The following is a 15,000-nucleotide window of genomic DNA, read 5'->3' as shown; positions in this document are numbered from 1 at the left end:
TTAGTTTCAAATGTCACGTTTAGCAGTGATTAGTGCGCGTGCGTGTGTGCGCGTGTCATTAAATAATGCATATGATGACCAAGTGAAAACAAAACCCATTTGAAGAGCGAATCTAAAACGTGCAGCAGTAAAAACCCGCAGTGTCTCTGTACTAAACACAATTAATATTTCACAAATGTGTCGACGTCACAATAAACGGTTCGTTTTTAATGATTCATATTAGATTCTTCTTCCTTGATGGACGCTGCGTCACTTAGCATTAATTTCCCTGCTGCAAACAAGGAGTCAATATCCCATTCAGCACTCCAGCCCCGCGCCCGCTCTCATCCATTATCATTTACCAATAAGTGATCACGTTTACCCGGTGATTAAACAGCAGATTTGGGGGCCGAGAGTAAAATGCAGGATGAAAAATGTCGCTGTGCATTTTGCTGCGGCGTCGCGCAGCAGCGGGGACGCGCAGGCCTCTGGTCAGCATGCGCAGCACGTGCGTGGCTGCAGAAAGCGTCGCTCTGCTGCTTATTTTTCCCTTCTTACAATAAAATATAATTTCATGACTCCTGACAAGTCACTCGTTCCCCGCGACACCAACAGCCGTTTCTTCCCGCGTTGCATTTAACTGCAGCCGCTTCGTTTTTAATCTTCGCCTTCTGTTTGTTTTGCAGCACACGCGTGGTCATTTTAAGGTCACAGCGACGTCCTCTGACCCTTGACCCGCACGCAATTGGCTTGTTGTAATATTGGTGATGCAGGGTTTGATGCAGCCATACATGTCCCCCAGGATGAGCGCATCAGCTAAATGGTTAAAATCTAAACACGCTCGATATTGGCTTTAGATTAAAAGCTTATTATACACCCACCGTATCTGAAGCCATTTTGGAGAAGAGCTGCAGCTAAATGTGAGCATCCCTATTTATTGCCTGCGCTGGTAATGGGGCGACTGGAGCGTGCGGTGCTCTCACCGAGTCCCTCTGAGCATCCGCTAAAAGGCTAAAATGTAAATGTTCTGGCGCTGCTGATGCCGCCGCTGCTCTCACTGCAGGGAAAGTGGCTCTGGATGGGAGCATCAGCTAAATGGCCCCGCCGCTGCTGCCTCGGATGCTGAACTCCATTCGTGAAGAATGTAATGTGAATATATCTCTCATCGCAAGTGACCATTACGCATGAACATTTAGTGGCCCTGCGCAGCGCGCACCCCGGTGTCCGCCTCCCTGCGGCCGCTCTGACGAGTTGGGGGCCTCGCAGCTCGGGTGTCAGTCTGCCTTCTCGTGTTTTGCAGCCACAGAAGGTGAACTTTCACCCCGACCTCCAAAAGGACTCTTTATTTTCCCTCTGTAACCGTTGACCATTTTTACCTCCAGCTACTCGCCATCCATACGCGCCGCGCTGGCTGCGCGCAGGCGGATCGATAGGGCAGCATCTGCTCCGGGAAGCGGCGGTCCCACACCGCGCACCGCTCCGCTGTTTCCAAACGCCAGAACTGCTCATCTCTGAAAATTAAACTGACAGACAGATATGATTAGTATGCGCTCGGGCTCTCCGCCTGTCTGTCTGCGCGTTCCTCTCTGTGCCCGGCGCGCACGCCAACACGCACGCACGCACGCACGCACAGGCCTGGCCGCGCAGCTCGTTACGTGCAGCTCGCATAGTGGAACACTAACGTCATGTGAACGCGCGCATATGCATGCACGCTCCCACAAACGAGTTTACACCAAAGTACATTCGATGGGCACACGTGCACGCGCAGACAGCAGCCCGGGCCTGCGTGCGTGCGTCTGTTCGATGCTGCACCAGCAGGTCGAGGGGTCTCCTGGAAAAAAGGGTCGCGAGGGACTTTTCAGACTGAAGTGTTGGCGCTGTGAGTGAATGGAGCCGCGCGCTGAGTGCTGATTAAGAGCTGGGCTGAACACCAGCGTCACTTGACAGCTTTTATTCCTGAAAGGTGGGATTTGCATTCGCCTCAAGCCAAGAGAAGCCACGAAAGTGCGGAAATAGGCTGCAGACACCGTGGTTCAGAGCAGAAGTGAAGATGGCGCAGCACAGCGCACGGATGGATTTTTGTGGTCAATAAAGCAGTGAAGCGGTTCCCATGATTGCATATTCACCTTTAAATCCTTCTGCAGAAGCTGTGCTCCGGCCATTCCCAGCAATGGACTAATTATAACATTAAAAACAACAGGCCAATGGATAAAAATGCAAATATATAGACATGCGCGCAGCTCCAGCCCCACGCTCAGCGGACCTTTTGTCCACGGTGACAACAGCAGCCCACAACCAACACAACACAACGACGTTAGCCTCTGTAGCCTGTGGAAATCCATTGATCACATCCAATAAACGGCCGAGCGCAGCAGAATGGCCTGGGTGTGTGCACATAATTCATAAGTTGTGCATGCAATCAGCAGAAGAAGGCTTAACCTGTGGGGTTATGAGCAGGGAGCATCTCCACCTCCACACCTCCCCCGCCCTGTCGTCCCTTCATCGTTCCCCCCGGAGAGAAAGGGTTAATTGGAGTAGGAATTTCATCGCACATCTGTCAGATTTTTAAGGCCGTGACGCACTGAAAGCAGAGAGTCAATGTGAGCGAGGGGGAGGAGGGGGAGGAGGAGAAGGAGAAAGAGTTGGTGGTGAGATCGATGAAGTGGCAGGCAGAGGGAAGAGGAGGAGGAGGAAAATCTCACGAGATAATGAAAGAAAAAGGGGAGCGCTGCTAGTGCGGAGCCACGGAACGAGGCCAGACCCGGACATTTTGGAGCGGGAGACAAAGACTGGGAAAAGCGCAAGGAAACGCGAGCGAGCGCCGTCCGCAGCCGCAGATGCTCGACGCGCTCTGGCTTCGGTGAACGCAGCGCCCCGGAGCGCAGCGGACCAATTGTGTGAATCTGCAGCGCTGCTCGGCGACAGTCGGAGAGATGCTCAGCACAGACAACAGCGGCGGACGCGCTCTGAGAAGTGGACCGTAAAGGCAGGTAGGCGCTCTGGGGTTCGGTCTCGGAACCACCGTCGTGTTGATGGCGAGTTCAGGCGTCGCTGAGATTCGGTTCGTGTGCTGTGAATATGCAAAGGTCCCACTTCACGTGCGCGTCGCTTCTTTGTTCGTAACTTTGCAGTAGAAGAGAAGCGATCTTTTGCATGACGATGATGACGATGATGATGATGATGATGATACATTTTGTTGAAACGGCCGGTCGCACATTTTCGATTTTCTATTTGACCCGTGTTTTGCTGCGTCTGTCGCTGTCGTTGTTGGAGGTGCAGGAGAATGAGTGTTTACAACGGAGCGAGCAGACGCCGCTGGCTTCTCTTCCTCGTCTGCAAAGGTGAAAGTTTAAATCCAGCCCGTCTTGTCTCACGCAGGCACAAAAGTGAGGCTTCTGCCGAGGAGCAGCAGAGAGAGGAAAAACCACAGCCGCCGCTACAAACTCATTTTCCTGGAGTTTGAGGGAGTTTGAAGACACTACTTAACGGTATCAGATAATTAATTAGACACCCCATAAGCCCGGAAATCAATTAATTCACAAATCAATAAATCCATAGTCTGGTGTAACGAGCGCTTCCAGACCCGAGTGGCTGCGGAGCAACAACCGGCCGCGACGAGCACGCCTCCATTTGCTGAAGCAGAAGATGGATGGGGGTCTAGGGGAGATGTCCCTCCACAGCCACGCGGAGCTGCACAGCCAGGACGGCCGCGCCATGCTGCACTCGCGGGACCTGTCCGCCGCCTTCCCCCGGCCCTCCCTGGGGGGCCCCTCCGTGTCCCTGGAGCCCGAGCCCCGGCCCCCGGCCTTCGACCACTCCATGTCGGCGCTGGGCTACAGCGGCGACTCCCCGTCCGGCTCCGGCAGCACCTACACCACCCTGACCCCGCTGCAGCCCTTTGACGACAAGTTCCACCACCACCACCACCACCACCACCCCTGCCTGCCCGTCAGCAACGTCATCGGCAGCTTCACGCTCATGCGCGAGGACAGAGGCCTCGGCACCAACTTCTACAACCCGTACAGCAAGGACCTGGCCATGTCCCAGAGCCTGACGCCCCCGTCCTCGGGCTCGGGCCTGGGCTCCTCCATGCACGGCTACGGCAGCCTGGGCAACAGCCCCAACGCCAACGCCGGCCAGATGCTGCACGGCGGCTACGACGTCCACGGAGGCAGCCTGTTCTGCAGGACCTCGGACTTCGGCCGCGAGATGTCGCCCCCGGGCCTCGGGGGCGGCGACGTGTCCGTGGGGCATCAGCTGAACAAGATGGAGGCCCACCAGCACGCGCCGGGCCACCACCCCCACCTCTACAGCCAGCACTACCCAGCCCACCACCACCCCAGCCAGCAGGTGTCCAAGATGGGCGAGCACATGCACTCGTCCTCGTCCGCCTCGTCCTCCCCGGGCGACGGTATGCTGCCGGGCGCTCAGGGCGGCGGCGCCGGCGCCGGCGAGGAGATCAACACCAGGGACGTGGCCCAGAGGATCATCACCGAGCTCAAGAGATACAGCATTCCCCAGGCCATCTTCGCCGAGAGGGTCCTGTGTCGGTCGCAGGGCACGCTGTCCGACCTCCTGAGGAACCCCAAGCCCTGGGGCAAGCTCAAGTCCGGCCGCGAGACCTTTAAGAGGATGTCCCGCTGGCTGCAGGAGCCCGAGTTCCAAAGGATGGCCTCGCTGCGGCTGGAGGGTAAGACCCTCACACATGCATGTGCACACACACCCACTCTCCTTTTCCCCCAACACCTCCCTGCTCCGTGTCTTCTTAAAGAATTCTCCTCTCCAGCAATCGGTATGCAGCTCAGGTGGAGACATGAGGAAAAGCAAAGGCATCATAGCCATGTTTCCTTCTTCACACCACTGAGCGTCTATGGTCTCGACAGCTTGGCTTAGCGCAACTTAAGCGCATTGAGGACAGTTTGCGCTAGAAAGGGCCATATGTGCCGTTCCTTTGTTTACCTGGCTCCCAGCAGCTCCTATTGATTGCTACAGTAGCTACAATGAGACATTTGCCCTCCTCTTAAATGAACCATTAAGATCAGCGTGAGTGGCGGTGGGCAACTTAATCGCTTTTGAGCCCACAAAATAATTTGTGCAGATATGCCATTGTGGAGCGATTGATTCATCCGAGCGGTGATTTATATCTGCCCGGCGCGGCTGAAGTCGAGCTGGCAAAGAATGTGATGCAAATGAGAGCTGAGCGTTTGCCAGACATCTTTTATCAGCGTCGTCACTGAGGTAATTACTCTGAAGCTAAATACAGATGCTCTGCTCTGAGCAGATTCCTACTACAGGGAGGAGGAGGCAACGGAGGAAAAGCAAAGACTGGCTGCTTTTTTACAAAACAGCTTTTTTGGTTTCTGAGGATTAAACAGCATATTTCAAAATTGGCCCCAAACGCAGCCTGATAAACTGGCTGCTGCCGCCGCTCTTTGGGGCCGTGGAGGCGCCACGCGCCGCCCTGAGCTCCGGCGCCGCGGCTCCGCGGGGACCGGCCCCAGCTGATACACAGACACATATCCAAGTGAACACGCATAGGTGTGCGCGCTCACCGCGGGGGTCCGAGAGCCGAACGTGTGCTGGAGCGGGTCCAGTTCATCACGGCGCCTGCTCTCTGTCAGCAGCTCCACTGATTAAGCCCCGCAACACAATAGGCTTCGTAGGTAATGATTGTGCACTCTTGCAATCCCTTCACAATTATTGATCTTTGATTGTTCGACTCCGCGAGCACATGTGTACATCCTCCATTCAGCCAAACGCCCGCACCTCTAATCTATCTGTGGGTTTGTTCTGTGATTTGGCAGAAAGGTGCGAACGCTCCGTGTTGAAACGCGCCTCCTCCCGTCCAGCAAACACTTAATCTTCCCCCGTGATTAATCAGCTCTTTGTTTCTCTGAGTGGATTCTTTTCCCCTTTTATCAGCCGTCATGCTTTTATTTGGGGCCTCTTTCGCCTCCTCGTCTTTACAAACACAAACATTATTTTAACGAGTCGCTCCTCCAAGTCTGAGCAGCCGATCAATCAGCCTCATAAAAAATTAAAGTCCCTGCACAGAGAAGTGTACTAATGTTTGACAATCCACCGCTCTCCGCTCCCACACACTCTGAAATTGCATATTTAGTTCTTGGCAAAGCCACAATTTGGACAGCTCGGCACTTTTCTACATAACCTACTTTCCGAAGGGGGTTGTTGTTTCCCCCCTGGCCAACCCCCTTTGTTTAATTACAAGCCTCTATTGATTTCCATGGGAAAGAGCAGCACGCCTTGCCCACACACACCTCGGCTGCACCGGCGAATCGAGACTGGAATTAGAATGCGCGGTGCCCTGTGCTCCCGGTCTGAAGACAGCTCAAGTGCTCTCTGCTTCACGCCTCACGTTTTAGGATGATCCTCCTTAATGCAGCACTCGCTTAAATACATAGAAGGCCCTGCGCTAGCGGCCGCCCGTTATTTCCATAACTCGCGCTGCAGAGCTGCGTGTGAGGCTGAACTCCGTCATTATCGAACGCGCTTTCTGCCATTTTGTCTTTTCAAATAATTGTCTTTGCGCAGAGACATTTTGCTAAACACGGAGGAGGTGATCCCTGGGATTTATCCGCAGTATCTTGTTTTTCTGTGTGTGTGTGTGTGTGTGTGTGTGCTCTGTGGATTACTGTGCTGTATATGAGATGCATCTCCAACAACCTCAGGCTGTGGAGGAGGCAATCAGGATTTAGTCAGAGAAGAAGGCGGCCGTGCCCTGACACTTAAAGTCGAGGAGGGGATCAGAGACTATAACTTTAAAGATGATGGCCGAAGCCCTTGACTAAAGGTCTAAATGAATAAGAAAGGTCAATGCGGTTTACGTGTCGGCTGCAGCGCCCGCTCCACCCCCACAGTAATGAAAGCCGCGGCGCCGCGTGCACCTCTCGCCGCGTACAGTCGCATTTGGCCGGCGCCGCTCAAAGGTCACGGCTGATTCCATCTGCATATCAGGACGCGCAAACAGGCTTCTTGTTTTGGTTGTTGTTGTTTTATCTGGGCGCTTGCACCCCCCCTCCCACACACCCAACGCCCACCCCACCCCCCCTCACTCCAGCGCTGAAGGGGTTAACCAGCCTCTGTGGGTCGAGGAGTCTGAGCTGCACAGATTTAATCAATAATTTCTATCAGCCCCTGGCCCAAGAAATCAGCAGGGGGTGGGCTGGGGCTGGAGTGGGGGGGTTGAGGGAGAGGACAGGGATGGAGGGGGGGCTATGGCTGCGAGGGAGGGGGGATGTAGGTTGAGACGCCGGGGGGTAGGGAAGGGGCTTTCGATCACGTTTCAGCAACACGAGACAGGGGCATACATCATGATTAGAGGCTGTTCCCACGATCATAAGAAGCCTATAGGGGAATATTTATGTGTTGAGGAGTAGCCGGCGCGGGGGATTTATAGCATGGTAATTGTGAGCCTTTTACACATGATTACAGCATAAGGAAGCATTTACTTAATGGCCGGCGTTATGATGGCGGCTGAGGGAGAGCCGAGGATGGGGAGGTGGCGAGGAGGAGGAGCGCAGGACACCCCGACTCCTCCACCAGCCATAAATCCACAGTGGGAGCGAGTGGCCAGCGCTTCATGTCGTCCCTTTCATTAGAGCGCAGCGCTGCATGTACCTGCTGCCCTCAGCGCCTCCCACCCCCAGCCCGACGTCGATGGCAGTGATGGTGTAATGTCTGCAAAAAATGTAGCTTTTGGAGAAAAAATAATTTCACTTGTAGTGATATTGACACGCTGCTGACATGCCGGCCTGCTCAGCTTTTAATGAGACGTGGTTCGATATCTCTCAGAAATGCAAACGAGCTCTCGATGCCTAAAAGCGAACAGGCCTCCGTAATCTCAGACTGACGCGAGACTGTGGGCGTCCAACATTTCCTCCACGTGATGATTTCAGAGCAGAACCAATGCAAATAATTCACGTCTACGTGACGCGTCGGACGGCGCGCGTGGCGGCGGCAGGAAGGTCACCGTCGTTCTGCTCACGACACAGATTTGCTGCTGCGAGTGAGAGCGAGGAGGCGTCCGTGCCGTAAACAGCGCTTTGCTCCTCAACGCGAGGATGTGATCCAATCAATCCACCGCGTCAGCGCTGGGCGAAAAGCAGCGTCTGCGCCTGATTTAATGTACGTGTGTCTGTTAGAGGGCGTCTCTGTGCGTGTTAAAGCTTGAAATGGAGGATCTGAGCTTATCGCCAGCTGATATCTCCATCTAATCAAGTCATTTTTGTCAATAATAGAGTCCCATAAACCTTGTTTTCTCAGAACGAGCGAAGTGGCGCGGTGGTTCCTGCCGCCTCCTCCCGAGGGGCGGCCATCTTGGCTGCGATCTGCCTTAATTCTGCCCCTATTCTTAACACAATGTGAGAAGCAGCATTTCAAATTCCACGGATGGTTTAATTTTTAGTTTTTTCCTTAAACATAATTATTGTTTACAAATTAATAGGCAAAAACAGACACTTGAGTTTCCTGTTTACTGGACGGTCCATAATAAAAGCCCAGTATCAGCACCTCCCTCAGCGTGTGTGTGTGTGTGTGTGTGTGTGTGTGTGTGTGTGTGTGTGTGTGTGTGTGTGTGTGTGTGTGTGTGTGTGTGTGTGTGTGTGTTGTGTTGTTGTTGCTTACACTTAGAAATGCATTTGATACCATCAGCAAAACCGTCGCTCAACTGCACAGTGCTGATTGAAACCTCTTCAAAGTGTGCATTTAGGTAATTGCATGACTCCCCAAATATGTTTTAGTCCACTTAAGGCTTCTAAACACCCTGGGCAATGCAGAGTCTGCTTGTTTCACTCACCCCTGACGTAACCCACCTTTAATAGAAAATAAATTAGTTCCCCCTAAAGTGATTATTACTCACTCAGTGCCGCCACATGTAAATGACTTTTATGAGAAACTAATGATGTTGAAGTGTCCACTAAGCGAAAGGGAGGAGAGGAAGTGGAAGGAGATGGAGCGGGAGGCAGCAAGGGGGGGGGGGTAGTTGGCTCGGTACACAAAGGCAGAGGTTGGTGTTGTGTTTCCTGTAAATACAGAATTACAGCGTGTTAGAGGTGAAAGGTTCAGCGATGGATATGCAGAGAAACATGCAGCCTGAATTCAAAATGCTCGTCTGATTCTCAAAATGGATCTGAGCTCAGCCCACACACAGCAGGTCCTTCTCCTCCGCGCGGAGCGAAGCTGGCTTTTAAATATTACATATATATATTTACTCATTTTTAAATTCCGCCTTTTCATGGAAAAATATCGATTCGATAATTAGCCGAGCGGCCGGAGGTGCAGTGGTGTTTAACCCAGACCCCGCGTTTGTACGTTGTGGTCGGCGCAAGTGAGACTGACATTAAAAATCAATTACCGCCGCCGCCGTCGCCTCATCAGAGCTGGAAAAGTTTGACATTGGAGCAAATGCAGGAAGGAGCAATGACAGTATGAAGCAAAGCTGTGGGATTCATTTAATACATAGATCTGCTTAGTTCTTTCACTGCTCTGTTTATTTCCCTCGTTTTGCCTTTTATTTTTCTATTAAGGTTGAAAATTGATCAAAAATTGTAAATCTGTTGATAAATATGAACGCACGCCTCCTGGCCTGGACGCAGCTCGGTGTTTTATTCAGGCAGTTCGGTGGCAGCCCAACGTCTCGATTCCTTTACGACGCAAACAGCACGTTGCTGATTCATCTCTTTTTACTAATCAAAGTTGCTTAGCTAATCTGTTTTCCTTCAACAAATCCACTTTCTCTCAGCTTAATCCATTTGTCCCAGTTAGCCAGCCGGTCTGTTAGCTAACCTGCTTCCCCCTGTCCCTCTTTAATTCATCTCTTCTCCACCGCCTGCAGCCTGCAAGAGGAAGGAGCAGGAGCAGAGCAAGCTGGAGCGCAACCAGGGCCCCAAGCGCACGCGGCTGGTGTTCACGGACCTGCAGCGGCGCACGCTCATGGCCATCTTCAGGGAGAACCACCGCCCCACCAAGGAGCTGCAGGTCACCATCTCCCAGCAGCTGGGCCTGGAGCTCTCCACCGTCAGCAACTTCTTCATGAACGCCCGCCGACGCAACCTCAACAAATGGGCCGACGAGGGCCGCCCGTCCTCCACGGGGTCCTCGGGATCCAGCGTGTCGTCCTCCGCGGTGTCCTGCAGCACGGCGTGATGACGAGCCGCCGCGGAGGCGCGGTGGGAGGGCGCAGAGGGAGCAAGGGGGCACATAGACTGGTCTAGGCAGAGATCAGCCGTAATAATGTCCTCCTCACTATCTGAAGGAGGGACGGAGAGGATTTACGAAGATGAAGCATTTTCCCAAACCAAAGTTGATCGCTTCCTTGAAATGGAAGGGGGCGATACCCAGAGTGATACGAGCGCAGGACGTGGGGTCCTGCTTGTACAGCGAAGGGTGCAACGATGATGTGAAGAGTCACACCCTGACTTAGACGCCATCTCATCCATTATTTTGATTATGTAGATTAGAGATAATGAGGGTATTATGAATCAGGAGGAGACATATTTTGGTGTACCTTCAAATCTATTGTCATCTCCAAATGTGAAGAATCAAGAGGTGCCATTTGCTCACATGTGGAGAACTTCATAGTGTAACTCCTTAATCAGAAGTGTTCACCACCCAAAGACATGACCCCACCCCCCCCCCCCCCCCCCCCCAGTTTTCTGAAGGTCCTGCTTTTCCTCGAGAATCAAGGTGAAAGAGGAAGACGGCTTTTTTATCTTCTCGTTTTTGTCTGAAGAATCTGCTTTCTGCTCTTAGCATGTGTTTCCATGGTAATGGCTCCCTGTCCCGCGTGGGTCCGGGGCCTGGATTATCAGCAGGGTTCTGTAGCATCCGCGAGGCCCAGCTGTCAATCACTGACCACCAACAGGAGCCTGTCCTGCGTTTCATGAAGACGATTCCCCTTGAATGAATCAGAGTTTTTGAGGAGGGTCTGCGGCGCACGGACAGAATCCATAAACACAAGGAGGATGCAGAAAGAGACTTGTTGGTGCAAACGTCTAGCTTTAAGACTCTCACTGAGCCACAGCCATTTTCTGACTGAAAAAATCAAGCCAAAAAAGAAGAATGACGCCCGAGGGTCTGGGCAGCGCTGCCCCTGACGTAGGACCGTGTTTCCTCACTCATTTCCAAACCTCCGTCCTCAACTTTTCTCCATTACGAAGCTTTTTTTTACAGATGTCTAGAAAATGGAGGAATAAGATTCTTTCAGCCCTTTTTGTACAGATTTCAAGCACATCGCTCTATTTATAGAAACATGTTGGGAGCGCGGGCCGTTTGTTTCAGCCCTGCTGACGTACAAGGTCATTTTTTTGGTCCACAAAGGAACGGCTTTCTGCCTCCTTATAGCCAATAGTCAAATCAAACCAAGAACGTTTTAAATGCAACTGCTGATCAGATCAACTTATTTATTACTGTGTATTTATTGTTTCCCCTTTTCTTTCCTAACTATTTATTTGGTTATTTATTTATGCTATCTATATACTGTAAGTATTTATTTAACGATGCTCTGTATGTCTGTGTGAAACTGAAGACGTTTTTCTGATGGGCACTTTTAGCTGTAGATTCCCATCATAATACCAAAGATTAACATTGCCTCCGTGAATGTACGGCCTGAGTCCCTGAACCCGACCCCGACCCCGACCCCGACCCAGCCCAACCGCCCTGTGATGTTACGTATCTCTCTCTATCTTCGAGGCCTGGCCTTTGTTGTTCCTTTTATTTTTTGTAGAATAATAGGGATTTCTTTACTCTTGCAAATGTCTCTGCGGTCAGCTCTTAATGCCAAGGCCAAAGCTTGTTTGAATGTTGTGATAAAATTTATAGTATTATAAATAATACCAGTAATAATGATGATGTGGCATCCCTTAGGCTCACGGCCGCCCGCGAGTCGCGTTCAGGCCACGTGAAGCTGAAGGTCCTGTTGAGTGCGAGTCCTTCAGGGTCACAGGGAAGGTGATAGTTGGGAACTTGTGCGACTCGGCCCCGTTCCGCCTCCTCCAACGCAGACACTTGTGTCTATGTCCAACTCAGTGTGATCTCCGTCGTCCCCATGCCGAGCCCTTCTGCCAGTTGTCTCAGTTCCAACAGGGTTCCTCCGCTTTGATCCTGGCTTTGGAGGTTTTAGCTTGTGTCCCTCATCTTCTGGGAATCTTGTTTTCACCCTGTTTTTCAGGTATTTGAGACTTGTTTGTTGCCTTCTGGGGTTCGTGTTCGACGATATGTCCCAGAGGTTCTGAACGGTTTAGTCTTTGCTTTCTGCATTTGGAGGTTCTTTCCTTAGATTGCTGATTGTGTCAGATTGGTCCATGTGCCTGGATTTCTAAAGGTCTTGCAGTTTACTGGTCATTGTGTAGAAGTTGGTGTTTTGGTGACTAGAACCTGTGGGATTTGCCGCCGCCTGTCCAAGAAGCTTTGGGTTCGCTCTGTGTTCATAGGCAGCTTTGTGCATGGAGAACAGCTAAATCACGAGAAAATCACCTACGATTAGATTCTCTGACCTCTGTGTAAGTGTTGCCAAAGGGCGGCCAGCTTCAACCCTGCGCCTCTTTCTCTCTGTCTTTAACGTTGTAGGGGTGGATTGCCGGGGCCCCTTCACAGCGTGCACTTGAAAGACAGGCGGTCATGAAAGAGACCATCGACTTTTTCACGGACTTCAAAGGGGAGGCTTTTTCATCCCGTCTTCTCTCTGGGTATCTGGTCTGGGGTCTGCTCTCGGCCAGACCTGTGGGCTTTAGGGGGCATTCAAAGGGGGAGGAGGGAGATCAGAGAGGAGGCTGAATCATCCAGAACGAGCATAGTGCTACTGGTGTGTGTGTAGGAGAGGTGGGAGGAACAGGAGGTGTTGGACTAGCGGGGCACACAACGGAATTAAACTTTAATGAGCAACAATTGTAAGCATGCTGAGAGCGAGGGGGAGGCGGGGGTGTGGGTGGGGGCAGTTGGGTCTGTACAGGGGGAAAATAAAAAATAAAAGAGCTCGGAGGCTCGGAGGCCGACCTCTGCTTGCTACTGTCATGGAATCAAAGCGGAGGTGACACCTTTCAGGTTCTTCTTTGTCTTTCTGACTGGGAGCCTAAAATGGAGACAGAGCTTTTTGTAGTGAGCCACCTTCTGCTCCGTGTCAAGCAGGGAGCCTCCTTCCTCTCCGTACAAAGGGGAGGGGGGAGGGAGGGAGGCCTGAGGTGACTGAGCCTGTGGCTCCCCCCAGTGGCTCGTTTCTGGAAGCTCGACCCTGAAACGAGACTGGCAGACGAGGCCGTTGCAGAGCAGTGCAGGGCTGAGAGCAAATAAAGAAATAGCAGAACTGAAAGCTTATATATACTTTCAGAAGAAAATACAAAAAGACAAAAAAAAGTTAAAACAACAGCAGATTTTTGATAATGTTTAAACCAAAAATACAAAAACAACAACCAAAGATTGATGGGTAACTGCTTTGTATCATGGGTAGTGTGAGCAGTTCCCTGTCAGAGCTACCGTAGCACTCAGAGGATTCAAAAAGCACCAGTGGGGTTCGCGTGCTGGTTATTTATGTTGAAGTGGAACTGAGAAACTGACACGAGGCAGTGTCTCCGGATGGAAGTCTTGACTCTGTAAATCCGTCTCCCCTGTGTGTACATGAAGACTTTACCCATCTACCTCAACTGTGTGAGATGTTGTGTGGCAAAGATATTCCTTAACCAAAGAATCCATCCTGTCAGGGTGTCTGTCTGTCTATCTAACTATCTATCTATCTTGTCTGTCCATCCATCTGTTCTTCATGCCTTTTGCTCCGAACCAAATGTGCTGGAATCAATCCGCAACAGGAGCCGCACGAGGCCCCGTCCAGCCAAAGCTCAAGTCCAGGATGTCCCATCCCTCCATGTTCTGTATGTAAATAAAATCATTCTCACGACCAAAAAGAAGGAGGTGACAATCCAAGCAAGGAGGATCTTGCTGTAATCAACGTTGCCTATTCCTTGTTTTCCAAAAACTAGAATCATGTGACTTACTGTAACAGAAAAAGCCCAAAAATCAGCTCATCAGCCCAAATTAAAAAAGGTCAGAGGAGACAGAAGCTATTTTTCCACATTTGTAAACCACCCTCCCGCCCGTTTTTTCCAAAATATTTAGTGTAGTTGAAATACTGTTCGCTCCCACTGTTGTAAGTAGGAATTAATGAATCCATAGCTTTACCCGGGGACGAGCTGAGGGAGACATTCCATTTGAGCTCGGCCCGACCCACCATGCTCCATCGTGCCATCCCTGTTCACTTCCTAATGAATGTGGCTACCAACCAAAGGCTTAAAAAAGAAGGTACACAACACTTTAACGTCAATCATGGTGGGACATTTTGTATCAACATCTGAAGAAAATCCCTTTGAATACCTCATGTGAAATTGTTTGTTGTGATGTTGCACTAAAAAAATAAAACGGACTCATTTGTAACCCAACGCAGCCTCCGTCGACTTGATTCTGACCTCGTTGGAGCTGCAGCAGCGAAGCTCTGGGCTTTTAAAGGCCAACGCTGACATTAGACTCTGGGAAGTGGTAGAATTCACCCGTCCGCCTTAAATCACAGTTAACCCTTGTTTTAGCTCATTAAGTGCTAATATGTTGACCAGCGTCTAGATTTCCTCCAAACTCACAACCCCAGTGTTTTATATGTGGCCCTTCACTTCCGCACTCTAATATTTCAGGTCAAACCAATAATTCTGTGTGTAGCTCATTTTACAGCAGGTATTTGACGTTTTACATTTTACTTCCATTCTGGTTTGTTGAAGTTAATCTGCTCAAAGGTTAGAAACAGTCACAGCTAAATCTGTGTCTCCCATCATCTGCAGCGTCTCTGTTCACTCAGTGCGATGTGCCACAGGTGGAGTCAGGCTCAGCCTGCAAAGTCACAGGCTCCGAGACGAAAAATACATTTGCTGTTTGCCTCACAATTTATGTGTCTTATTGATTGTAGATAAAAAAAAACATACAACCATAAAAATATTTATTAAAATAATGTGCAAAAAGACAGAAAAC

General features: G+C 51.0%; 2 protein-coding genes across 2 annotated transcripts in view; one reads left to right on the top strand and one right to left on the bottom strand.

Annotated features, from left to right (window-relative positions):
• Positions 1–2,572: 2,572 nt before the first annotated feature.
• Positions 2,573–10,634, top strand: onecutl (one cut domain, family member, like). The gene is made up of 3 exons (XM_029129835.3): positions 2,573–2,969; positions 3,358–4,669; positions 9,833–10,634. The coding sequence occupies exons 2-3, from the start codon at positions 3,625–3,627 to the stop codon at positions 10,141–10,143; spliced, it is 1,356 nt and encodes a 451-aa protein (XP_028985668.1). The 5' UTR covers positions 2,573–2,969; positions 3,358–3,624; the 3' UTR covers positions 10,144–10,634.
• A 4,317-nt stretch (positions 10,635–14,951) lies between these two features.
• Positions 14,952–15,000, bottom strand: part of ctss2.1 (cathepsin S, ortholog2, tandem duplicate 1) — a 5,490-nt gene continuing 5,441 nt past the window's right edge. Inside the window, exon 8 of the mRNA XM_029130205.3 lies at positions 14,952–15,000. This exon is cut by the window's right edge and continues 386 nt beyond it. The gene's annotated coding sequence lies outside the window, so the exon portion shown is untranslated.

Source organism: Betta splendens, chromosome 16 (assembly GCF_900634795.4).
Source record: "Betta splendens chromosome 16, fBetSpl5.4, whole genome shotgun sequence".
NCBI classification, from domain to species: Eukaryota; Metazoa; Chordata; class Actinopteri; order Anabantiformes; family Osphronemidae; genus Betta; species Betta splendens.
Note: the sequence above shows the minus strand (reverse complement) of the source record. Positions and strands in the feature narration are given on the sequence as shown.

Excerpts from the sequence above, each read along its gene's own strand:
- onecutl (XM_029129835.3), top strand. The coding sequence starts at position 3,625 with ATGGATGGGGGTCTAGGGGAGATGTCCCTCCACAGCCACGCGGAGCTG. Across the intron at positions 4,670-9,832 it reads GGCCTCGCTGCGGCTGGAGG|CCTGCAAGAGGAAGGAGCAG; the intron begins GTAAGACCCTCA and ends CACCGCCTGCAG.